The 27282-nt window shown below is 42.7% G+C and overlaps 1 protein-coding gene and 1 long non-coding RNA gene across 5 annotated transcripts in view; one reads left to right on the forward strand and one right to left on the reverse strand.

Moving 5' to 3' along the window:
• LOC148683657 (uncharacterized) lies at positions 1-5250 on the reverse strand. Its single transcript, XR_015946876.1, has 2 exons — positions 5169-5250; positions 1-481 (listed from the first exon to the last, which is right to left on the reverse strand). It is a non-coding gene; the product is annotated as an uncharacterized LOC148683657 (long non-coding RNA).
• The window catches only part of DIS3L (DIS3 like exosome 3'-5' exoribonuclease), a 24307-nt gene continuing 1894 nt past the window's right edge, over positions 4870-27282 (forward strand). The window contains exons 1-14 of one of the 4 annotated variants that reach the window (XM_035131512.3): positions 4870-5223; positions 8874-9027; positions 12355-12483; positions 12814-12949; positions 14217-14393; positions 16480-16558; positions 17629-17808; positions 18435-18604; positions 18698-18859; positions 20910-21157; positions 24156-24248; positions 25186-25719; positions 26406-26560; positions 26672-26850. In XM_035131512.3, coding sequence (XP_034987403.3) covers positions 5094-5223; positions 8874-9027; positions 12355-12483; positions 12814-12949; positions 14217-14393; positions 16480-16558; positions 17629-17808; positions 18435-18604; positions 18698-18859; positions 20910-21157; positions 24156-24248; positions 25186-25719; positions 26406-26560; positions 26672-26850 — 2526 coding nt within the window. In that variant the 5' untranslated portion in view covers positions 4870-5093. Of the gene's footprint in view, positions 5224-8590; positions 8693-8873; positions 9028-11732; positions 11877-12354; positions 12484-12813; positions 12950-14216; positions 14394-16479; positions 16559-17628; positions 17809-18434; positions 18605-18697; positions 18860-20909; positions 21158-24155; positions 24249-25185; positions 25720-26405; positions 26561-26671; positions 26851-27282 lie in introns of those variants that run through there. The other 3 variants (XM_035131515.3, XM_035131513.3, XM_088657099.1) reach the window with 3 other exon arrangements.

The following is a 27282-nucleotide window of genomic DNA, read 5'->3' on the forward strand; positions in this document are numbered from 1 at the left end:
TCCTCTGGCTTTTTAATGTGCAGTCTATTAAATTATTACCAAATGGTGTGAAGCCCATTTGTTTTCAACGAAATACAGACTGAAGAGAACAGAATCCTGCACTGACAGCTGATGGGCAATGCACCAGGATGAGCATGAAGATTCGGCTGCCATCCTGCCAAAAACCCTCAGATCAATGGATAACATCCGGCAAGTCATTTGACCTTCATGGGCCTTTGCCAGTTCAACCAGGAGTCTGCAAAAAAAAAAAAAAATCTCCGAGAACCTTGGTGTAATGCTGATCTTCTTTCTGCATGAGCAAACACCTTCTGTAAAAATGCAAGCAGGATGACACAGTTCATTCCTTCCTTTTCTTGAGTGATCAGCAAATAAATCTATCAGCTTGCTTCTGTAAGCTTCATCCTCGTGATGGGTGACTGCATCATAGTTTTCACCGGCATACTTAGAGGTTTGTCAGCATAAACTATGTTTTTATGCCTCTCTGGAAGAAAACACAAAGAACAGATGGAGGCTGTACGTACTGTACAAAAATAAATAAAAAAATTAACCACGAAAATCCAAATTCTGCAAATGAGATGCACATGTAGAATTAGTCATATTGACATGCATTTGTTTTGCATAACTTACTATTTATCCAAGAAGCAGGTTTTGAAAGGAATTGGGAGATGGTTTAGAATGGGCTTAGGAAAGAGATGAGATAGATATAAGGTTATAGCCAACCGTCTCTGCTTAAAGTACACTCATTAAAGTTAATGGACGAAAGTAAGTAATGGTCTTTAATTTCAATGGGTCTACTCTGAGTATGACAAACACTGGATACAACTTGGAGATAGGTGAGGCAAAGGAAGAACAGCAGCCGGTATTAGCAGAGGGATAATGAACTATCCAGGGTGCTGAAGCACACTGAATTAACCACAGCATGGAAAAAGCAGCAATTCACACACATAACCAACAGTGCATGGGAGTTGTCCCCACCCCTACTCATAGTTACATGTTTTGTTCAGCCAAGAGCCTTCAGGTGTTGCATTTTTAAAAATAAGAACTCACACAAATGCAATTCCCAATTCACTCTCCATTTTACACCAAGCCACCACCATTTAACAACTATTCCATGACAACCAAGAGTGATTTATGTGTTATAGCTGTTATAAATTATTTTATTTTAAAAGCTTGCTCATTGCTTTCTTCTTTTTTTTCTAGGGGCCATGAAATAATTTTTTTCTATTCCTATAGTCTTAGGAAAAGAGGCACGAATATCATCTGCCATTCAGATTTTATTTTATTTGCTCCTGTAGTTTATAATGCTCATTTTACTATGGTTTCCCATAAAAGCATGTTATAGCTTCTAAGGTATTAAGGACAGCATTGAAAAAAAAGGCTGTAACTTGGAAGGAGAGGGTAGCCTTGTACTGAATTCTGACGAGTGTTTCATTGTGCTCGTTACCAAAACATCAGAAGAAGAGGGAGAATCTGGGTTTCACATCTAGTTCAGATAGGCCCATATTTGACCAACAGTACAACAGAGAAGTTCCACAATTCAAGAGTCTGCACCCCCATTCTTGACAGGCTGGGCCATGGCTATTTCTCGAATAGGTTTGGTTGCTTTGGTGTGTATTTAAAAGTCCACCTACAAATGGAAGAATGCTCCCTTGCCCTCACATACTTGAGCTGTGATGTTGAGGTGAAATTGATGGATTCCTTTTTAGCCACTGATCATGAGAAATTAAATGAGGAGGCAATTGACCTCCACTGAACTCTTTCCAGTTGTCATTTGCGGTACAAATGAGATAAGAAGAGATTTCCTTAGAGGCTCAAGGATGTGCATTAAAATTCAAGAGAGAAAGGTGCGGGGGGGGGGGAATAATCAACCAGCACTTTCTCCTCCTAACTAAGGTGGACCTGATTCTGAAGTGGTTTACATTAATAGTCAGGCCTTGCCAGGAAAAAGGCAAAGGTCCTTTTGGGGAGATACACAAGTTAAGGCACACTATCTGGCATCATTTCCCAGTCCATCCTCCTGAGTTGTTGGCTGATGTGTTTGGAACAACTGATGTACAAAGGCCTGTGAGGGCCTGTGGGACATAGTAGTTAGAATGCCAGACTAGAACAGGAAAGATCCTGATTCCAATTCCTGCTCAGCCCCAATGCTCACAGGGCAATCTTGGACCAAGCACCTTTTCTGAGCCAAACCTACCAGACAAAGTTGTTGTATGGAATAAATGAGGGGATTAGAACCACGTAAACTACCCTGGAGGTTTGTTTTTTTTAATCCAATAAAAATAAAAGCTCCATCCATGCAGTGCCTCTGACATTCTGATTTGCTGCTGGTAATAGAAGAAAGTAATATTAAACTTCCTGATCTTAATGGCAGTTTGGGAAACTAAAATTTACAAAATCAACAGCTCACTTCCAGACAGTTTACTCAGAAGTAGGTCCTATTTAATGCAATGGGGTTCATTCTCTACCACATGTGCATACAACTGGAGCTTAAGGCTGCAATTCTATGCAGACTTAGCTATGCCCAAGGACCATTGATTTCAAAGAGTTTAAGCATGTGTCAGGGTCAGGCTGCAATTAAAATAAAAGTAATATGTAGCTTGGGTTGACAGTAAAACAATTTAATCCAGAGATAAAATGTAAAGTTGAATCTTAAACACATGTCACCAAAACCGAAGAGCTATGGCAAGCAAGAAATTTCTACACAGTACAACCAGTAATGTTCATAAATAAGTTGGTCTTGTAATTTCATGTTCCACTACTTGAATCTTTGCAATAAATTGAGGGATTTGTTTACGTTGATGTTTTGTAGGGAAACACTTAATTTCTTGTTTATTTTGAAGACAATCTGCTTATGTTGTTACAGTATCACGGACTTGAGTAGATTTGTGTCTGTTGCGTCTGGGCAAAGGAAACTCCCCATCATACACCGTGGCTGATCTTTACTGTACTGTATTAGTGAAACAGTGACTCCTAGTGACAAAAATGGAAAGTGCACCCTGATGACTTGCAGACCGGCACCAGGACATTCTGCTAAATTATCTTCAGAGAAAAGGGTTCTTGGATTTCCAGAATTGGGGTTTTGTGAATCTTTGGTTGAAATCCTAAAAAACTTACCTTGTAGTAAGCCTCACTAAACTCAGTGGGGCTTATTCCTGAGTGAACATAGGATTGCAATGCACAATTCTTAAGATCTTCGTTTCAAAGCTGAAACCAACCAGAGCAGTTCCTTTTGCTGCGGGCAACATGTTTCTGGAGACTAGCTCCATTTGGTTGTTTTAATTTTCCATATGTGATGAAAGGCATTAGTCTTGCCTGATGGAAAGAGGTTGGGAGGGGAACTTCTGTAATACGTGGATGACATGAAGTGCAACAGAGTTGTCATTAAAATGTCAAAAGATGATACATTACAGCTGTATTTATGTGGAAAAGCAGTGTTGTGTATATCTCTGTCAATTTATTTCTCTTCTTTATTTAATAATTGATAACGGCTCTGGTATGCCACCCAAAATCAAGATACTAATCAAGTAAAAAATGGCAGCGTTTTGTCTATTCCCGTCTCCTCTGAGCCTGACAGCAAGCTGCAATGTCAGTCTCCTGCTTCCATTTTTCAACAACAAGCAGATCCAATGCTCAAGTTACTCCTGATGGGCTGGGACAAGATCACTCCTAAAACCACCTCTGCCAGGGGACCAAATCACAGTCTTCAATTCTTTCCCTTTCGAACTCTGTTTGCCTAACAGGATCTAATGAACTTGGAAAACTTATTTTCAGATGCTCCTAATAAAGAGATTGCCTGTTATTTATTTAAATAGACCAGAACTTCTGCCCCTGGCTTTTAGTCGCTTTGGTTTTGTTCACTGCATTGGATTTATAAATTTATGAATGAATGAGTGTCTTGATTTATATGTTAATTTTTAGTCCTGTTTTTCCCACCACCTTTTTTGGGGGGGGGGGCTCAATAGCTTGCTTTATTATCACTGCCTGCCACCTCGGAGGCCTTGATTTTTGCAGAGAAACACAAGGCTGGCAATGCATTATGGGATTCAGGTGGGAAGTTTTAAAAGTTCTTGTAACCCTGTTCTTGGTGTTCAGTCTTGCATTGAACCTGCTGCGCAGTAATAAACCTTGTTGTTTGCTCCGGATCGTGACTGGACTCCATCCTTTATACTCCGCAGTGGCTGCAGGCCCTTGCCTGACGAGCTGGGTGGCACTGGCTGAGCAATCTCGCACCCAGAATTTTGCCCTAACACTGGCAAAATACCAGCCACCGACTCTTAGCCTAACCCACCACACAGGGTTGCTGTTGAAATTTAAGTGGAGGGAGGAGAACTGAGTCCCTTAGAAAAGGCTCGGTAGAAACATAATGTGATATAACTTAAATTATTCTCAGAGTAGACCCATGAGAAGGAATGGGGCGAAATTAACCATGTGCATTAACAGGCAGCCCTGTTTAGGGAAGTTTTTAAAGTTTGATATTGTATCACATTTTAAATTATTATTTATTCTTCTACTGGGAGCCGCCCAGAGTGGCTGGGGAAACCCAGCTAGATGGCCGGGGTATAGATGGTCGGGGTATGAATTTTTTATTATTATTACAGTATTATTATTACTACTACTACTATTCTATTCTGACGATGGGGCTTGCCAAACTGCCCAAAGCCTGTAACCGTGAGGGTGGAAAAGCGAACGGACGCAGCTCCACCCTCACGAGGTTCCTTCGCCTGCTCCCTCACCAAAGCAAACGCCCTCATCCCCTCAGGAAATTTCTCCCCCACAGGAAAACATGCCCGCCATTTTAAGGCAGCCCCGCCCCTTTCTGATCTCGCGCCCGCGGCCCCGCCTCCCTGTTTCTCTCAGGCGTGGCCCCGCCTCTTCTTTCCAGCCTCTCCGTTTTCTCACGAGGGTGGCCCCGCCCCACCCCCTAGCCCGCCTCCACGTTCCTTTCAGGACGGGCGGCGGCGGCGACGAATCAAGGCGGTGGACGGCGCAGCGCGGTCGTTTGGAGGTGTGGCTTTCACGCTCGCGCCCGCTCCCCGCTGGCTCTCTGTCGCTCTCTTTCTCTCGCGCGCGCACGCCCCTCCCTCCCTCTCCAGATGCAGCGGACGGAGAAGGTGCTCCAGCTGCGGGGCCTACTGGGCCGCTCCGTGCGGGTGGTGCGCGAGCATTACCTGAGGCCCGACGTGCCTTGCGGCAGCGCCCTCTGCCGGGCGGACTGTCCCCGCGGTAGGTGGGCGGGGCGTCGGTCTGTAACCTTGAAGGGGGTGGGGCTTGGCCAATTGGGGCGGAGCGTGGTGTCATGTTTCAAAGGGGCAGGGAGGGGGAATGTCTATCCAAGGCTCATGCCTGATTTGGTATTTTTTAATTATTACATTTATATTTCACTTTTCCTCCAAGGCGCTGTGGGTGGTCTGCATGAGTCCCTCCCTCCCCATTTTGGCCTCACAGCAACCCTGTGAGGCAGGTTTTTGCTGAGGGACCCAGGGTCACACAGTGAGTTTCATGGCTGAGCAGGAATTTGAACCCTGCCCTCCTAAACTACACCAAACTGGCTAATACAGGAAAAGAAGTCACTGGGCATATGCAAAGTGTTTTCTTTGCTCCCTGTTGAGCTGAACAGGGAAGTGTTTGGCGTTTTATTATGTTTGGAAGCCGCCCAGAGTGGCTGGGGCAACCCAGCCAAATAGGCGGGGTATTATATAAAATTATTATTGTTATTATTATTATTATTAAGGAAGGGTTCAACTTTAGTAAATGTGAATGGGAAAAGGAGTCTGGGTGCTTCTGTGTAAGGCACACACAATTGCTTATTCTACATGCACATACATGAATGGCCAGAGCACCCTGGTTGATTTCCTGTCTGAAACTTCCAAGAGTCAGTCAGTGTGGGCAGTACTGAGCTAGATTGACCAAATATCTGACTTGGTATAATCTTCCTGCATTCATATATTTCAGCTCCATGCACGTGGCTTAGTTGTCCCTCTGTGAGCATTCACTAGGGTGGGAGGAAAGCTTCTGTGGTGCTTTATTTCATTTCTTTCAGGAAGAGGTAGAGTGCCAATTCCAACAGAACTCGTGAGTACATAACTGGGGATGTGGTAGTTGTCCAGGAGGAATAAAACAGAAGGAGAGGAGCATGATTGTCAACATATACACGCAAAATTATACTACTAGAACAGGGGCAGCTGATGTGGTGGCCTCTGGATGTTTTGAACTACAACTCCCAGGATCTCTGACTATTGCCACGTGGGCAGATTCCAGAATCGGGAGGGCACCACATTGGATTGGGTCAGAAGGCCCATCGCCTCCAATATTCTGCTTTCTGTAGTGACCGGTTAAATGCCTTTGGGAAGTCCACAGACAAACTGGACCCCTTGTCCATCGATGTTCCATGGAGCCATTGTGACTCCTCACATCAACTGTAGTAGCACTCTTAAGCAGCTACTGTGCCTTTCAGTGGGATTGGTTTTGGATTTCATGTTGGTACTAAAGAAGCACAGCACAAACAAGCAGGAGGAAGGATTTGTTTATTTATTTATATCCTGCTTCTCCGGGCAATGCAAAGTAGTTCACAAATATAACCAAGCTGGTTACATTTACTAAATACATTTAAAACAACAGTATAAAGAATCCTCATAAAAACAAACATCAAACAAGGTAGCAATAAACAAAAAGCAAAAAAAAAACCCTAACCTAATCCAGACCACCAAAGAGAAAACCCAAAGCAATGATTGTTTTAAAACCCCAGGCCTGGTCCAGCTTTTAAAAGCAGCAATAAGATATGTTAGGTAAAGGTAAAGGGACCCCTGACCATTAGGTCCAGTCGCAGATGACTCTGGGGTTGTGGTGCTCATCTCGCTTTACTGGCCGAGGGAGCCGGCGTACAGCTGGTCATGTGGCCAACATGACTAAGCCACTTCTCGCAAACCAGAGCAGCACACGGAAACACCGTTTACCTTCCCACCGGAGTGGTACCTATTTATCTACTTGCACTTTTATGTGCTTTCAAACTGCTAGGTTGGCAGGAGCTGGGACCAAACAACGGGAGCTCACCCAGTCATGGGGATTCGAACTGCCGACCTTCTGATCGACAAGCCCTAGGCTCTGTGGTTTAACCCACAGCGCCACCCATGTCCCATAATAAGATCTGTTAGTATGCACTAAAAAGGAAACCAATTGTACGTACCACCAAGACTGGGAGGGGAGGGCATCACAAAAAAGGCTCTGTCTTTTGTGCCTGGGGATTTGCTTGAGCTTGGTGGCAGGGCTTCCAAATGGGGCCCCTGTGGATGAACTTCAGGCTGAGGCAGATTCACAAAACTGCAGGCAGTCCTTTGAATAACTGCTTCCAAACTTCTGGAGCTTTAAAGGGAAACCACCAGCACTTTAAACTGGGCCCAGAAATGCATAAGCGCCCAGTGTAGCTGGTACAGAATGAGTATTAGGCTATCCAGCTGCTTGGCCCTCAAAACATCTGGGCAGCTGAATTTTTCACCTCTTGTAGCTTCTGAACCATCTTGAAATGCAGTCCCATGTAGAGTGCATTATAGTAGTCTAATCTAGACATAACCAGGCCATGAATGAGGCAAGGTTTGCTTTCTTGAGATAGGATTGAAGCTGGCAAATCAGGCAAAGGTGATAAAAAGCACTGCTGGTAACAGATAGTACCTATGTCTCTACTGATAGCATTAGATCCAGGAGGACACCCCAGCCCAAAGTTCAGACTTGGTCTTTCTGGGTGAATGCATCCCTATCCAGTACTGGACACACAGCTCCCTCCAGATCAACAGATTTTTCTCTCCCACAGTATTTCCATTTTGTCTGATTAAGTTTCTGTACGAACACAATCCATAGATTGAATCAGACTGTACCTATCCGCCCATTGTAATTTTTACCATAGGAATGAATCATTGGATGTTCCAAGAATAAAACTTGTAATTTGCAACTCTTCCTGTACGAATTTAGGGGTTCTCATATATATTTTGAGGCTTGTTGCTAACTTTGTTGTAGCAAGTGGGTGTTAGAAAATCAGAAATGCTGTGTAGCAATGCGCAGAAGATCCAATATCTCTCTTACATTATTTTCCATCAGAATTTAAGGTCAAATAGTTTATACCAAGTAGAATAAACCCTTTTGCCCTTTCCCCTGAAAGTAAATTGATTGCTAGCTTTTACTTTGATGCAGTATATGCCTTTACTATTCAAATAAGGTTTCTGTTCTTGTTGCCAGGTTGTTACTGCAACGTGCCCTCTTTTTGACCTCAATCACCATTCATAAAGTGAGAAAGACTTAATGCCATCTAAGACTATCTGTCCATTAGAAGGATGGATTTCAGGCTCTCTGGGACCGTATAATTTTTAGTGTGTACAGAGCAGCTTTCGCCAACCTGTTGACGTCCAGATGTTTTGAACTACAACCTGCTGGGAGTTGTAATCCAAAAATCTGGAGGACAAGAGGTGGACGAAGGGTGGTACAGAGTAAAATTAGCGAGCCAGCACCATTTTTCTTTCCATTCCTTTCAGATAACCCACCTTGTCCAACCTCTAGATGCCTTTGAACTATAAATCCCATAATATGTGACCCTTGTCCCTCCTGGCTGGGGCTCATGGGAGTTGGAGGGTAACATCTGAAGGGCACCAGCTTCCCCCTCTCCACCTTGCCTACTGCAACTAAAGTTGTAACCCACAGTACACAGGTATAACTGAAATATGACTGCATGTTGTTTCCTTGTTTCCCATACTCCACCTCTCTCCATTGTAGGTTTTCCCCTGTAGCCTACAAGACTGTACATGCCTCAGTGTGGGGACACGTGCTCTGTAAAGCACCACACAGTCTTAGGGGCCATAAATAAAGCAACACTTTGAATTCTGTTTCAGGTGAGAAATTATTGTCCGACGACCTGACCCACTATGTTGTACCTGACTGGAAGGTGGTTCAAGATTATCTGGAGATACTGGAGTTCCTGGAACTCAGAGGGATTGTTTTCATGCAAACAGCATGTCAAGCAATGCAGCATCAGAGAGGGCGCAGGTATCTTGATTTTTCACGGAGCCTCCTGCATGCTTCAAGTTCCTCCCAAAATAAAATGATAAATATTTGAGCATTCAGTCCTGCTGTGCATTACCCCAGGCCAGGAAGACTCAGCAGAACAGCAGGCTCCTCTCCTTCCTGCCTCTCAGCCAGGTCCTGACCTGGGCAGGTGCTTCTCACATATTTCTCTGTCTTTCCGAGTAGCCTTATTTGCAGCTAGCACAAGAAATTCCTGCCTGGATCATTGTTTCCCCTGGATCACTGTTTCCCCTGGTTCTGTGTTGAAGATGGGTGAATCCAATGGCTCTGTGGTCAGTGCTGGGGTAGAGATCCATTGGAGGGTCCTGTTGCACTGGTGGAAACACAACACCCAACAAACTCTGCATTGTGCAACCTGTTGCACAACAAAGCTAAACTGCTTATGCATCCTCTTGTGCAACAACCGTTCATTGGTACAAAACATTTCTCCACTAAATGACTTTAACTTACTGCTACATTGGATACAGCCTCCTGTGTCTTTCTTAGATGGCAAGCCCTTTGGATAGAGATTGGCCATGCCTCTTTTTTTGTTAAAAGCGCCATATCCTTAGATGGCTCTCTATAAACAATACATGTGGCAGATTTATTTCAGCTTCACAATGACACTCTAAATGCCAAGAAATAATAGAACCAAACTGTGAAATGTCTTTTACTCCCCTTCCTTTTTTTAGACTTACAAAGGTTAATATTATGCTACAGCAATTTTGTGAACACATCTGTATTGCAGATGCCCTTGGGACCCCAAAGGTTAATCAGGGATTTCTCTCACTGACATTAATTATAGCATTATTATCTATGAATATATTTCAGAGGTAATGGCAGTATTCTAATCCTCAGTCATAACAAGGCAATTTAATGAAAATACATAATGCTTTCTTGCCGCCAGCATTTATTTTTATTTTTTTTTTTACCTTCGGCCACTCCCCAGGTTGAGATAAAGTTTTCATGTGGGTCCCTTTTTAAAAAAAATTCTGATTGTGACACAAGGTCTGGCCCTTGTCTTTCTGCATGGCCTTTTTATTCTGGGATTTGAGGGCTGGGTGGGGGTCTTAGGGGGGTGGGAAACTGCAGCCTACAAGCCGCTAGTCCAACATCAGTCACTTTATTTGATGGAGCTAATTTGGCATCCGCGAGATGCGGTTCACATATCTCCAGAGTGGCTATTCATTTCTGAAATCCCAGCCAGCCATTTCTTCATTGTGCATTAATTACTTAGCTGCCACCTTTATTATACCAATGGTTATGCATATTTTTCAATGTTTAATGCTTCCAGTTTCACACACACACCCCAACATTGCAGGCTTTGTTTTCAGCATTGCACTTTTGTGAGGCTTGATATATAGATCTGCAGCTAGGATCTGTGATTATATTCATCTTTTTTGTACTGATAGAGTTGTACGGCCCAATTCAGATGTCGGGAAGTATAGCAGGAATGGCACAGTTTCTTCCTGAAATGATCAGTAGGGATAGGAAGGGGACATATTTGTATTGAGTCTTTCCCGAAGGAGTATAGAATATGGGGGCATAAGCAGAGCTTGCTGCTGTACATGTGGATCTTGGTGGTGGACTCTCCTTCCTTGGAGGTTTTAAAGCAGAGGTTGAATGGGTACCTGTCAGGGATTCTTTAGCTGTGATTCCTGTGAACTGTGGGTATAGGGCGGTATACAAATTTAACAAATCATCATAATTCCTGCATTGCAGGGGGTTGGACTAGGCGACCCTCCTGGTCCCTTCCAGCTCTGCAGTTCTATGATTCTTTTCTCTGGATCAACCCATTCTATCCTGCTCTGTATTCCAATAAGGGAAAGCAGCAATCAGCTGCACAAGGACTTCCTGTGTCTTCTGCAATGGAGTCCTCTGAGTTAGAGGACAGCAGTGCAACATCCGCAAAAAAAGCATTACAGTATGTATTTTCATCAGATACTGTAGCAGTACTTCCAGGGCTGGCCCTGCCTGCCCCTCCCCTGTTGGTTCAGAATCCTCCCTTGATCACCCAGTGAAGAGGAATCTGACTCTTCGTCCCTGGTATCCTCTGCATCAGCAGCCTCTAGTACATTGCATTGGCCCTGTTTGGTAGAGCAATAAGTCTAACACAGAAGGGGATGATGGTTAATCCATTAAACATAAAGGAATTTTTAAATAAAATAAATAAATCCATCTATTTTTAATCCATTAATTTCATTTTTATTAAGTTTTGATAAGGACTCAGTTATGCATGGAATGGCAGGTTTTTATACATGCTCTTAAAAGGAAATGGTTTTAAAGGATTATACTGTGGGCTACCCAAGCCATGTCATTTAAATTTTAACAATTCATAATTATCATTTTAAAATTAATAAACTTAAATTGCACTTTTGTTTAAATGATTTTAGTGGATATTAATTGTATAGGGGTACATTTAAAGATTAGATCAGATTGAAAATTTGATTCATCGTCAGTGTTATTGTGAGTTACTGCTTTTAAAGGACCTATTTCTTTCTAAACACGGTGCATAGATTAAAATATCAGACATTCCCTGCCCTGCCAGATCAGAAGGTAAAAAGCACAATAGAAAAGGAACAGGGAGGAGTGAAGAAAGAAAGCAAATTGTATTTATTTGATTCCTTAGGTAAAGGTAAAGGTAAAGGTACCCCTGACCATTAGGTCCAGTCGTGTCCGACTCTGGGGTTGCTCTCTCATCTCGCTCTATAGGCAGAGGGAGCCGACGTTTGTCCGCAGACAGCTTCCGGGTCATGTGGCTAACATGACCAAGCTGCTTCTGGCGAACCTGAGCAGCACATGGAAACGCCGTTTATCTTCCTGCTGGAGCGGTACCTATTTATCTACTTGTGCTTTCGAACTGCTAGGTGGGCAGGAGCTGGGACCGAACAATGGGAGCTCACCCTGTCACAGGGATTCGAACCGCCGACCTTCTGATTGGCAATCCCTAGGCTCTGTGGTTTAGACCACAGCGCCACCTGTGTCCCTTTGATTCCTTTAATAAAACACCAATAATAAAAATTGAGATATTTTCTTAATTTATACTATAATTGATTAAAAAATTCTGATCACATAAAAATTATAATGTTACTGTTACAGTAGTACTAAATTTGAATACAATATGGATGAATATTTAGATACTTAACAATGAGTTGTTTGTTAGCAATAGGACTGCCACTGGGTGCTAACTACATGAACAAGGCGGTCTGTGTATTAATGATCCTTTGTTACAATGAATGTTCCCATTTGTAAAAGATAATACAGCTGTAATGCTTTGGCAGAGTGACATTTGACTTCTCTCTTTCACAGACAGTACAATAAACTTCGAAATTTGGTGAGGGACGCCCGCCATGATTGCATTATGTTTTTTAACGAATTCCAGCTGCTTTCTTACTTGCCAAGAGAGAGGGGAGAATCTTTGGAGAAGTGGCAGACAAGGTATGTGCTGAAGATGAGGTAGCATCACCAGTTAAAAGCACCAGTAAAATTATTAGAAAACTGTGTCCAGCCACTCTCCACCCTTGGTGTCCAGCCCTGGCCAGTGGGTGACTGACCCATAACAAGCTTGTTAATTATACTAAAATGAAAAGGCCTTATAATGACTCAGTCTTATACATTTATGATGTCAAGACAAAAAATGTAACAGGACCATAGCTGTCAAGTTCTCCCTTTTTTAAAGGGAAATTCCATTATGCTGAATAGGCTTCCTCGTGAGAAAAGGGAATGATCAGGACGTGGAGTGGTAATTGTGAATGTTTGCTCTCCTAGGAGTATTTACAATGCATCCGTTTGGTACTATAATCACTTTGCGGGTCAGATGCCCATTGTCATGGTAACAGATGATGAAGATTCCATCCAACAACTTGGAAGTGAAACGGAAGGTGTTTTTGTGATTTCATTCAAGGTAATCTTTCTGTACTGAAATGGCAAATGAAACAGTTCAGTACTCTGATGTCCTTGATGTTTGCCTGCAGAAATGCCTCTGTGCCATTTATTCACTTGTTTGCATTAAAGCGACATGGATGAAATGGACCCGTTTTGTAGTAAAACATCAGAGCTGTTCAGTAACACACCGGGCATGAAAAAGTAAACGTTCCTCCTAGAGAGAAAGGAGGTGACCTAAATGTTCTGGGCACCACAGTTCAAAAAGGATACTGACAAGCTGGAACGTGTCCAGAGGAGGGCAACCAAAATGGTCAAAGGCCTGGAAACGATGCCTTATGAGGAACGGCTTAGGGAGCTGGGTATGTCTAGCCTGGAGAAGAGAAGGTTAAGGGGAGATATGATAGCCATGTTCAAATATATTAAAGGATCTAGTTACAGGTAGGTAGCCGTGTTGGTCTGAGTCGAAGCAAAATAAAAAAAATCCTTCAGTAGCACCTTAAAGACCAACTAAGTTTATATTTTGGTATGAGCTTTCGTGTGCATGCACACTTCTTCAGATCTTTAAGGTGCTACTGAAGGATTTTTTTTATATTAAAGGATGTTATATAGAGGAGGGAGAAAGGTTGTTTTCTGCTGCTCCAGAGAAGTGGACACACAGCAATGGCTTCAAACTACAAGAAAGAAGATTCCACCTAAACATTAGGAAGAACTTCCTGACAGTAAGAGTTGTTTGATAGTGGAATTTGCTGCCAAGGAGTGTGGTGGAGTCTCCTTCTTTGGAGGTCTTTAAGCAGAGGCTTGACAAGCATATGTCAAGAATGCTTTGATGGTGTTTCCTGCTTGGCAGGGGGGTTGGACTGAATGACCCTTGTGGTCTCTTTCAACTCTATGAATCTATTATTCTATGATTCTCTTAACACAGCTTAGTTCTTCCTAAAGCCTTATATAGTCACATACCTTTAAGAGACCAAATAATTTCGCCTTGCTCCTGCTCCATTTCTTGGGATTGGCAAATACTACCGTATGTATGTGGCTCTTCAGAGGGATGACTTAGCTCTTTGCATCCCTGTATTTTAGCAGATACAGTTGCCGTCTTTATTGAGAGGTACGTGGTTAAGGTTGAACTTGGAGCAGCAGGATGACCCAGTAATTTCACTAATTTCACTTTAGGATTACTATTTCTGCCTTATTTATTGGGGCTTCCAACATGGGACTGGTCCTGTTATGAATTGCCCGTTTACAAATTACAGGAATAATCTCCTTCCTCTTTGTCTGTCTGTGCACAGAATTATCTAGACAACTTTTGGCCTGACTTAAAAGCTGCTCACGAGCTTTTTGAGTCTATAGTGCACTCACGGCGTGAACGGGAGAATGAAAGTCAAGAGAATCACGGAAGGGAGTATCCTGAACATGTCCCTGTGGAAATGCTGGAAGCAGGGATCAAATCAGGGAGATACATACAGGTGCTGCTTTATTTCATTATTTCATTTTAAAAAGCTATTCCCTGCTTTTTGAGGAACTTCCTTCACAAAGCAGCATACAATCTCTAATCATAGCGTACTGCTTACCAGTATGGTGGCAGAACATTGCCTCCAATAGTGTGAGCTCAAACACTCAGAACTTTCCATCTTTTTGAAGTTACCCCGTGTGATCTTGGCAGGGTGAAAGCACCCAGGGATACGGGGGGGGGGGGGAATAGATTAAGTAAATTGTACACGCTGCAGTAATAGTAATAAGAATAATAAGCAATTTTGCAAGATTTCTAACACAATGTTGTTAAAGTTTGGAGGCTGGACTTTGAAATGGAAAGTTTTATGGGCTGTTCCTGCCACAAAAAGGTACTAAATCCAAAATTGATGCTGGAACAGTGAAACAGCAAGCAAGGAGGTCAGTTTTCATAACATTTCTGTGCCTCCTTTCTGTAAAATGCTCAGAGGATAATGATTAGAGTAGGGTATAAAACAGAGAACACTGGAAAACTTTGTTCCTGCAAATAAGCTCACTTCGATATCAGTTGGGTTTGTTTTCCCCCTTGCCCTTTTGCCCCATAATGGACAGTGTCTCTGTGGGATAAGATAGACTGGAGTCTTTTGCTGAAATGTCGGCAGTGGCCTTTATAGCTCATTACAATGTTGATGGGGAAAGAAGCAAGATCAGTTGCAAGATCTGGCATTGTGTACAGAAAGTATTTATTTCAGTTAATTTGAATCCCGCTCTTCCCATCAAAGGTGCCAGAGCAGCTAACAAGACAAAACATAAAAACACACACAATCACATTGTTAATAAAATGAGCACAGTGGACAAAATATTGCAAATTTTGAAGAAGGAAAAATAGTAATAACCCGGCCAGATCTTCCCGTCAAAGATGCCACAGCAGCTAACAAGACAAAATATAAAAACACTTACAATCACATCGTTAATAAAAATGAGCACAGTGAACAGAATATTGCAAATTTTGAAGAAGAAGAAAATAATAATAATAACCCAGCCAGATGGCTGCGCAAGTATTTGCTAGAGCAAACAAGTCCAGGAAGTGACAAAAAGTTGCTAATAAGGATCCAAATGGATCTCCTGGGGTAGGTGAGTTCTGTAATCCAGGTACTCCCACCAAGACAGCTTCCCCATCTTCCCACCAACTGTGCCTCGGACATAGAATACACTAGAGCTGGAGTTGCCAGTGTGGCACCCATGGGTGCAATGGCACCCTTGTGGTCTTCCCTTCAGGCCTTTGAGCTCCCCCCTGCCCTGCCTCGCTCACTGCCCCCTTGGTCCTGAGGTGGTGAGAATGATGACTTTTTTCTCCATTGAAAAGTACACAGAACTGAAGAAGGAAGTGGGAAGAGTGATCCCCCTTCCTCTTTCAGCTCTATGTGTTTTTCAAGGCTCAGATTAATCCTATTGGATCTGACTTTTAACCGTGTGTCCCCCCCAAAAGCAGAGCGTGCGCATATCCACTTTCTCTTTTCCTGTCTCTTGGGTGCTGATCTGGGAGTGTGGGGAGAGAAGTGATCAGAGGGGTTGATGCCCACAGCGCTTGCTCAAAAATCCAAATGTGTCCTTGGGTATAAAAAGACACTAGAAGGTTTCTTCCACTGCATTAACGGGATTGGCAGGCTCTTAGACAAATTGGTGGCCCTTAAAAAGTATCCAGGTTCCCAAATAGAGCCTTGAAGCTGATAACCTGGACAACGTGGTAGACATTGCAGCCAAAACAACAGGACAGTTGCATGACCCAGCAAAATGGTCCCTGTCAGAACTTTTGCAGCAGTGTTTTGAGCCAGGGAGGTTTCTGAATGCTTTCTTGGGACAGTTCCACAGGTGGTGCGTTAAGGTAATCCAGACAAGAGATAGCTAAAGTGAGCATCACTCTGACCAAATCCGCTTTCTCCAGGCATTATATGGCAGGTTAACTTAACTGGGCAAAGGCATTCCAAACTACACCCACCACCTGGAACCTCAAGCGGCAATGCTGGATCCAAGAGCACTCCCAAACATAGCCTTGTATATTTGTATTGGCTGTGCCTGGTTCTGAATTTTAATTTATTCTAGGGGGTCCTGAATGTGAATAAGCACAGAGCTCAGGTTGAAGCATTTGTGCGACTTCAAGGAGCCAGCAACAAAGAAAAAGGTGAGAACAGATTCCATGCTTTCAGTTTGGCTAGTGAACTGGGTTTTGCTAGGTTTTTCCTTCTGCAAAGTACAGCTTGGCTTACTTTGCTGGGTCATCTGGGTCTACTTTGCCATGCAGGCACTTTCTGGGATGCATTCTCTCTCTCTCTCTCTCTCAGGTTCCTAGTGGTCTATACCAGGCATAGGCAAACTTGGCCCTCCAGATGTTTTGGGACTACAACTCCCATCATCCTTAGCTAACAGGACCAGTGGTCAGGGGTGATGGGAGTTGTAGTCCCAAAACATCTGGAGGGCCGAGTTTGCCTATGCCTGGTCTAGACTGAACAGGTTGCCTCATAATGGGAGCTGACTAAAGGGCGGTAGCTGCCTCATACTGAGCAGTTTCTTCATTCCTCACACTGCTGCAATTCTGCTTTAGAGCAGGTATTCTCTTGGGTTTCAGCTGTCCTCTGCAATCAGGTTTTACAGATTCTCAGGGGTAGATCTATTTGCCACTTTCCACAGAACAGTGGGGAGAGGAAATAAATAATGTGATTTATTTCCTAGGGTTCTCCCTTTGCCAGGAAAGCCCCCTCCAAATGATTCTCCCTTAAATGATCAGATCAATATTTCAACAGGAAGGGATTGGATTGTGCTCAAAATGAATAAGGGGATGTCCTGCAATATGGGACAGTTCTTTGAAAGTAAAGGACACTTGGCAACCATAATATTATGTATAGCAATCCAGTTATTCTCTTGACATAGAATTTATGTATACATCTTTTTACATGCTGGAGTTTAGCCCTATAAATCTTTATATGTGGTTTTTCACATTTAGTTATGAGAGTGGCTTTATGAGTTTCAGAGGTTCATCTTGTATATAGACGAACACCAGTGATTAGGAAACAGGCAGTGTGGCTTGGAAGCTGTGTGCATTCTTACAATAAATTTATTTATCTGTGATGCCAGCTAAGTCTCACCCCCCCCTTTTTTATAAGAAAATGCCAAAAAAGAACCAGACTTCGAGAAATAGCAATCTGCTGTCTCCTCTAGGTTCCAATGAGTCATTCCTCCTTTCTTTGCACCCAGATCTCAAAAATGACGTCCTCATTTACGGCACCAAAGCTCGGAACAGAGCAATTCATGGTGATGTGGTAGCAGTTGAATTACTCCCCAAAAGCGAGTGGAAGGGACGGACTGCCGCCCTTTGTGAGAACGAGACCGAAGACAAGACTTCTGGGGAGGTTTACGGTGAACCTATGCCCACAGGTAAGTGTAGAAAGTAAGTTACCTGAAAGACTGTTTGCCTCTGTAAAGACGTGTAAAAGCACTTCAGTCACCTGGGGAAATTCTACCTGTGGCATCGCACCCTACAGAACATCTTAGGGCTTTGACCTGGAAACAGGCATTTCCCCCTACATTTCCATGGTTTGTGCTTTGCAGAACAAATTCTGAGCAAGTTGTCACTGACATCTTGTTAATATACATTGCTACCCTGTTCAAGCTTTAGCAGCTGCTCAGCTGAAAACTTTTTAGTTGTATTTCGTTTACTTGGTGTGTGCTGAAGTTTGTAAATCGTAGTGGTGTCCCTTGGGCCTGAGATTGTTATTCCAATCTTGCTATGAAGGGCCATTGTAAAAACAAGCTCATATTTAAGAAGAAGAAATTATTGATCTTGTCTGAAATGCACTGTAGCATTGTAAAGTGGCAGGCTAGTCCTGTAAGAACACTTCGTAGACCTACTGTATCATTTTATCAATTCCCTTATTGCCTCTTGGGCATGATAGATCTTTTTGTAAATGGATTTATCTATAATATCTTCCTTATCATGCACTTTGCTTCTGCTTCCAAGGATTGATGTACAGTATAGTCACAGCATTATTCCACTTTCAAAGGTAAAGTCGTTGGCATCATACAGAAGAACTGGCGTGATTATGTGGTCACATTTCCATCCAAAGAAGAAAGCCAGTCACATGGCAAAAATGCACAGAAAGTTCTTGTGACACCTTGGGATTACAGAATCCCCAAGATCAGAATTAGCACGCAGCAAGCTGAAGCTCTACAGGTAAAAACAGTTCCTTGATGCATAAATATCAACCAAGTTCCAATGTGCATTTGCTAATCATGGATTTTCTGTTGACTTGGTATTTTGCAACAGGACTTCCGGGTCATCGTGCGTATCGATTCTTGGGAGTCGACATCGGTGTATCCAAATGGGCATTTTGTGCGTGTTTTAGGGCGGATAGGAGATATTGAGGGAGAAATTCAGACTATCCTGGTGGAAAACAGCATCTCTGTGAGTCCTTTCTCCGAAGCGCAGGTTGGTCTGCATTTGCTTTTAATACTTCAGCTGGTAAATGGTAATTGTATACTTGTTCCCAGTGGTTTGGTAATAACATCAATTGGTACAATGTAGTCTGTTCAATTGCATGAAACACGTACTAGGTGTACTGGAGAAATGCCATATTATTTCAGGTAATAGATACTGTGGGTGATGGTCTATGCGAATGTTGTTGTTTTTATTATTATAATGGTCAAGGCTGGCCCAAACCTTCCATACAAAGGTAACTTCAGACAAAAGCAGCAATTGAATTCTGCAATCTTTGTAAATGGTGCAAATTTGCTTATTTTATGGGAGGGGAAAACTGTTCTGCTTCTGTTAGTCGTGGAATTTGCAGGAGCTCTACAGCGAAATGTATTTCATAGTGAAAGTGGAGATTCTTGACAGAGGCTTTGCAGCTTAAGGATTGCCCACCAAACAAAGACAAGACCTCTTCCCAAGAATTCACACACCATTAAATATGTGGTTCTCCTCCTCTCCATTTTATCCTCACAGCAACCCTGTGAGGTAGGTTAGGCTGAGAGATGATGGAAAGGGGGGAAAGTACCAACAGTAAGTGAATGGCAGAATAAGTTATTAGACTATGCAGAAATGGCTCAATTGACAAATAGATTAAGGGGAAATACAAAACAATCATTCACACAAAAATGGGATATGTTCAAGAAATACCTACAAAAATATAACAATGACATAACATCTATGGCAGCGTTTGAATGACCCTTGTGTAAATTAAATATTATTAAATAAGGAAAAACGGTACAATATGTTATAAGTACTAGAAATTATAGTAAGAGTAAGGTAAGAAGTATAAGTACATTCAATGTTGTAAATGTAACTTACATCAGGAAATGACGGGAAGTCTGTTTTGATATAATTTAGTTTATTGGACTTTTACTTCGGTCTATTTTCGTTTAGCTAGAAAGTATAAGAAAAGAGCATGTACAAGTACAAGTTTAAATCAATATTTAATGGTATAATTATTTAAGGTTGTTATTACTATCATTATCAGTTTTACCTTTTCTTTGTACATGTACTTAAGATTGTGTATGGATGTCAATTAATAATAATAAAATTAATAAAAAGCAAAGAGAGAGAGAGAGAGAGATGATGATGAAGACTGGCCCAAGGTCACCCAGTGACCTTCCTGGCTGAGTGGGGATTTGAACCCTGGTCTCCAGGGTCATAGTCAGACACTATAACCGCTATAGCCACCCAGAGGGACTGGGGCAACCCAGTCAAATGGGTGGGGTACAAATAATACAATTACATCATATCTCGGTTTAAGTATGCTTCGGTTTGAGTGCTTTCAGTTTAAGTACTCCGCGGACCTGTCTGGAACAGATTAATCCACTTTCCATTACTTTCAATGGGAAAGTTTGCTTCAGGTTAAATGCGCTTCAGTTTAAGTACTCTGCGGATCATCTGGAACGGATTAATCCACTATCCATTACTTTCAATGGGAAAGTTCGCTTCAGATTAAGTACGCTTCAGGTTAAGTACAGACTTCCAAAACCAATTGTGTACTTAAACCGAGGTACCACTGTATTATTATTATTATTATTATTATTATTATTATATGGTACAGTTGTACCTTGGTTGACGAACACCTTGGCACTCGTACCTTTTGGCTCCCGAACGCCAAAGAACCCAGGTTCTTTGGAACCTGAACGTCCAGCATGGCTTCTGATTGGCTCCAGGAGCTTCCTGCAGCCAATCAGAAGCTGCGCCTTGGTTTCTGAACATTTTGCAAGTCAAATGGACCTCCGAAGCAGATTCCATTCGACTTCTGAGGTACAACTGTACTAAGCACTGCAGAGTTGTGTTAGAGCAGTGCTGAATTTAAGGTGCCATGTTAGAAAAGCAAACTCTGCCCCTTGCACTGAAGGGCTCTGATGTACTGTGATTTCAATATACACAGGGGGCAAAGCTGCCTCCAGCAGATTTTACTCGCTGACTCTTAGAGAGGATATGAATGAAGTGTTATTTTTTCAATCTAAAATCTTTGACGGGCAGGACTTTCCTCCTGCAGATGTGTGAGATGCCAGTTGTTATCCCAGAGAAGCCATGGAAAGTGGCTCCAGAAGAAGAGCTCAAGCGTGTTGATCTGAGGGATACCCACTTAGTCTTCAGCATTGATCCAAAAGGCTGTGAAGATGTGGACGACGCCCTGTCCATTAGAACCCTGCCTAATGGAAACCTGGAGCTAGGTGTTCACATTGCAGACGTGACTCACTTTGTGGCTGCAAATTCTTACACAGATATTGAGGCAAGAGCAAGGTGGGTTTGATTCTGGGGTAGAAACTGGAAGCTTTAATATTCATTGTTGCAATACAGTAGTACTTCCGGTTGCGGACGGGATCCGTTCTGAAGCTCTGGTCGGATCCCGAGGTTTCCGCAACTGGAGGTGCCTGTTCTGCACACTCACACAGCGTAATAGAGTGCTTTCGTGCATGCGCGCAGCGCGATAGAGCACTACTGCGCATGCTCGTTTGGTGAATCCCGGAAATATACTTCCGGGTTTGCCGCGTGCATATCCCAAAGGATACGTAACAAGATGGGCACGTAAGTAGGGGTACCACTATATATAAACCAGTTAAAACAAAGTACCTAAGTGAACACGGTTATATAAAATAACATAGGAAAATCAATTTGAAAACAAGATTGTGAAGCGTAATAATAGTACTTCATTGTGATCACATCCACAACATAGAATTAAAGCACTTTGAGTCATGGCTTCCACCAAAGAGTCCTGAGAATTATAGTTTACCCCTTGCTGAGCTGCAGTTCCCAGCAGACTTAACAAACTACTTTCCAGGAAGGGGAAGTCATGACTGTTAAAGTGCTATAAATGTATGGTATGGACCTGTATACAGTAGAACCTCGGTTTATGAACACCTCGGTTTATGAATTTTCGGTTTATGAACACCGCGGACCCATCTGGAACGGATTAATTCATTTTCCATTACTTTCAATGGGAAAGTTTGCTTCAGTTTATGAACGCTTCAGTTTATGAACAGACTTCCGGAACCAATTACACCCATGCTTCAGTTTATGAACGCTTTAGTTTAAGTACTCCGCGGACCCATCTGGAACGGATTAATCCACTTTCCATTATTTTCAATGGGAAAGTTTGCTTCAGTTTATGAACGCTTCGGTTTACGAACACCACGGACCCATCTGGAACGGATTAATCCACTTTCCATTACTTTCTTTTTTTTAAAAAAAAAATATTTTTATTAATTTTCCAATTAAAACCAATTATATCACATTCAATATTTCAAATTATACACATATATATATCAATCAAACCGAATGTTATGCCAAATCATCTAAAGAATTTTTTATTTGGGTTCCCATGCTTCAAGAAATTGGGAATTCCTCGCAACTGTCCACTGCCGTCTTTTTTCTAAAGTTCAAATCGTCCTCCAAGTTCATAATAATCCAGATCTTCCCCTTACAGTCACATAGATGTTTTCCACTTTCATCCGATTGTTTCCCAGCCGCTGAGATAAATATCAAACAAAGTTTCACAGATGTTCTTTCTCCTGTGTGAGTTAATCAGTCCAGCCTCCCCATAAATCTTCTTAATGGAGCTCCTTGTTGCGTCGAAGCAGCCCGAAGCAGCGCCATCTCAAAAAGCTCAAATCACTTTCGCTTTCTCTCATAGCCATGAAGATTCACGATCATTATAGAATTTACAGCTTTTTCAGGCAGGAGACCCAAACATCAAACCATAAACTCTTGGTAAATTAATGGATTTCCTTGCCCTATAGCTGAACTTAGCTTCAGGTCGCTGCTCCAATTTAAAGTGCGTCACAACTCATAAATCCTCCGAGCGCGTCCAGAACTCCTTCCGCCCGACTAGGGGGAGGCTTTTCTCATCGGCAACTCCACATCTTTAAAAAAATATGCTCAGTAACAACAGTTATAAAGTTCAACTCACACAGTCTTTTGCTTCTCTTTCACTCCAAACAAGCCAGGACATCGCGTCCGGGAAGGTACGAGGCAACAATATGAAGGGAAAAAAAAATAAAAACTCGCTTCCCTTATCGCTCCGTCCCCATCAATCCTTCTTCCAGATGCAGTACAATCTTTGACTCCTCTCCTTTCAGCAGCATAAATTTCTCAGCAGTAAACAGCGCTTCTTCCCCTCCTTCTGAAGTATGTCCATAGATTTAAGCCTAATTATCTTCTTTAACCATGGAAATCCCCGCCATGCAGATTAGCGTCCGGGAGTCCTGGCCCTCGTAAGTGCTCAGCCCAAGCTCCCCCCACTCCAAAAACAGTCGGAGTGGGTCTGGGGGCATCGCGGGCCAGCGGCCCCTCTCCGTAACCCCCGGAGAGGGTAGGGGGTTGCCATTTACTCCCCTAGCAACCGCCAAATTCCTTACGAAGGTCAGAGAGATGGAAAACAGGTCCGCCATTCCTGCAGGCGGAAACCGGAACTTTCCATTACTTTCAATGGGAAAGTTCGCTTCAGTTTATGAACGCTTCAGTTTATGAACAGACTTCCGGAACCAATTGTGTTCATAAACCGAGGTACCACTGTATTGTATTATCTGCAAGGGGGGGAAATGAACGATTGTTCTTTTGATAGTGAATTCAATAACCAGTACCAAGAATGTAATTTTGTTGTTTAGTCGTTTAGTCGTGTCCGACTCTTCGTGACCCCATGGACCATAGCACGCCAGGCACTCCTGTCTTCCACTGCCTCCCGCAGTTTGGTCAGATTCACGTTGGTAGCTTCGAGAACACTGTCCAACCATCTCGTCCTCTGTCGTCCCCTTCTCCTAGTGTAATGTAATATACTTCTGAAATGAACAGTAGTGACTAAATACTGCAGCACAGGAGATGGCAGAATCAGTCATTCAAGTGTCATCACAGGGAAATCATTTCTTGTAACTGTGAAAGCTCTATTTAGATGTACAATTGCCCAAAATTGATTTTAATATTTTTGCTGCTGTTTTAGGCTGAAACTAATCTTAACATGTATGCTTGGGGTGTTTGTTTCTTACATCTGCCAACTGCTCTTATTCTGAATTAACAGTAGATATCAATATAAGTCGCCTCACAGCAAAAGGGATTAAAGCATGGTCATTTTACGCATAGTGTCACTGAAACAAATGTCTCTTGTCTACATTATAAATGGCCCGTCCTAAATTGTTTAGCATTCACATTAGATAAACCAACCGTGTTGCAATATGCGTCCAAATGTTCTGAAATTTTAAAGATGTACAGTAGGAGCATTATAATAATTATTTCTCCAATTTCTCAGGGCTACTACTTACTACTTAGCAGATCGTCGTTACGACATGCTGCCTGCCATCTTGAGTGCCAACTTATGTTCTCTTCTTGGGAATGTTGACAGGTGAGCTCTTAGCACTGACTTGCCCTAGCATCTCGGGTATTAGGACAAGTTCTTGGTGTTCTGCTTCTTCCTAGCCCCGACTCTTTGGGGGACCAAAATAACCCCTTGTAGCATTCTAATATTCTGCACCTTTTCTCAGTTTATGAGAAAAGTTTCATTTGTTGTTGTTGTTTAGTTGTGTCCGACTCTTCGTGACCCCATGGACCCCATAGCATGTTTTGCGAGCACAGAAGTTTGGCCATTATTAGAATCTATTAAACTGCACGTACTTAAAATATAACGATTAATTCAATTTCTCCGTCACTGGCTATTGTCTTTTCTTCCCTGCACTAAAAATTGAAAGGGTGGAAACTAGGGGTGAACTTCATGGTTTTTCCAATGACTAACAAGTGGATTTTGCTAACACAGCTGTTTATAATTCATAAAAGCAACCCATGTTATGAATGTCAAACCAACTGAACTCTGTTTCTCTCTTGCTTGAAATTTTATTATTTATTGAATTTATATACCGTCCTATACATGGGGGTCTCAGGGCGGTTCACAGAATAAAATCAAGATATAAAACCACAAAATACATAATAAAATTCAACAACCCAATAGCCTCCCCCTCCCCCCCCAAAAAAAAAATTCAAAAGGGCATAGGATGTAAATCAGATCAACCAAAGGCCTGGTTAAAAAGGAATGTTTTTGCCTGGCACCTAAAGGTGTATAATGAAGGCGCCAGGCGAACTTCCCCGGGGAGAGCATTCCACAGACGGAGAGCCACTGCAGAGAAGGCCCGTTCTCGTGTTGCCACCCTCCAAACCTCTCGAGGAGGAGGCATACGAAGAAGGGCCTCAGAAGATGATATCAGGGTCTGGATAGGTTCATATGGAAAGAGGCTACATGATGGTCAGTGCTATAATTTATAAATCAGCAACATTGTTTTATTTTCAAGGTACGCTGTGAGTGTCATTTGGGAACTTGAAAAAACTTCCTATGAAATAAAGGAGGTTTGGTACCACAGAACCATCATTCGCTCTTCCTACAAACTGTTTTATGAGGCGGCCCAGGCGTTGCTGGATGGAGACTTGGCAGTGGCCGATGAAATTCTGGAGCTCAAAGATATGGGCGAAGATACAAGGAAACAGAAGTTAGACGAGCTGACCTGGGCCATAGGGAAGCTGACCGAGGTAGCCCGACATATTCGCGCTAAGAGAGACAGCTGCGGAGCGCTGGAATTGGAAGGAGTAGAGGTCAGAGTGCTACTGGATGACAAAAAGAACATCAATGACCTCATCCCCCGGCAGCCGCTGGAAGTCCATGAAACGATTGCCGAATGTATGATTCTCGCAAACCATTGGGTGGCCAAGAAGATATGGGAGACTTTCCCTCACCAAGCCCTCCTGCGCCAACACCCACCCCCACGGCAGGAGTTTTTTTCAGAGCTCCGAGAATGTGCTGGGACAAAAGGCTTCTTCATAGATACACGGCAAGTAGAATGGGGGCTTACCAGTCCAGGCCTTCTTTAACCTGAAGAGTTGTTGTTTTCCAAAATATCTCAAAGGACAATGCTGCTCTGAGTGCCCAGATTATCTGCATTTTCAGAAACGGGCTGGGCTTATGCATTGTTTATTTATTTAATTAACTTATATACCACCGTTTATCAAAAGATCCCAGGGCAGTATAGAACATTAAGAACGTATTTTACAATTATGACATTGATATGCCACTCCAGAACAAGGCACTTTGGGCTAGGAAAAAGGCTTTTACCGTATGATCTCTTCAGCTGTTCTACTCTTCTGTATTCAGAGTAGTCTGGTTGCAGGGCTAGAAGGCAGCCAGCTGGAGCTTGCCATAGAAGAGCTCTGTTGCAGCAACTTGTGTTTTGGACTGAAGTGCAGTTTCAAAAGCAGGGGAGGAGAGTGGCTTGGAAACTTTTCTCCATCTACTATCCACTGCATCTTTAAAAACATAAGAGCTAGACACCTTAACAACCGGTGTAGAACTGGAATTGCTCTGAGTTTGTCTGTGCAGGTAAGTCCAAGACTAGTTTTGGTCCAAGGACAGGTTGGTGATGTGGGTTCATTTGTGAAAGTAGTAACAGGAAACATCTACATGACTGAAAAGTTCAAATAAATTGATTTTCTGTAATCATTAATCTATTCATTTCGATAGGTCGAACAAAGCATTAGCTGACTCCCTGGATAAGGCAGTTGACCCATCCGATCCCCTGGTGAATAGGCTGCTGAGATCTATGGCCACACAGGCAATGTCTAACGCCTTGTATTTTTCAACTGGCTCTTGCCCCAAAGAAGAGTTCTTTCACTATGGTAACTGCTGTCGTTTGTTTCTTCATGTGTGTTTTTAAAATCCCAGCTCCAACTCCTCCACTATCGTCTTCATGGCCTTTGTGTCCATTATTCCATCCTATTTTGCGGCAGGTCTTGCTCTGGATAAATACACCCACTTCACTTCACCAATTAGAAGATATGCTGATATCATAGTCCACCGGCTGCTGTTGGTGGCCACTTCGAAAGGAGATAAATCAGGCACCAAGGAGAACTTGCTTAGCAACAAAGAACTTGAAGAGCTATGTAGACACATCAACAACAGAAACAGGGTAAGGCGATTAGTGAGCATGCATTTGGGTGTTTGTGTAATAGATTCTCAGAGAGGCACATTTGACCACCATACATTTAAAGCACTATACCGCTTTTTTAAAAAATCATGGCTTTCCCCATAAGAATTATGGGAGCTGTGGTTTGTTAAGGGTGCTGAGAATTGTTAGGAGGTCCCTATTCTCCTCTCAGAGTAGCTTAAAAACTATCCCTCTTCACAGGGGACTCTGGGAATTGTAGCGGTGGGAGGGGATTAGGGGTCTGTGAACAATTCTCAACACCCATCACAAAATGCAGCTCCCGGAGTCCTTTGGGGAAATCATGCTTTAAATGTGTAGTATGGATGTAGACTTACTGTGAAGGTTGATTCACTGCAATGGAGATGGGAAGTTATTTTGTGGGAGGTTCATCATCCCACTTGCTTTGGAAGCAGG

The sequence above is a fragment of the Zootoca vivipara genome, chromosome 13 (assembly GCF_965207765.1).
Source record: "Zootoca vivipara chromosome 13, rZooViv2.hap1.1, whole genome shotgun sequence".
NCBI lineage: Eukaryota > Metazoa > Chordata > Lepidosauria > Squamata > Lacertidae > Zootoca > Zootoca vivipara.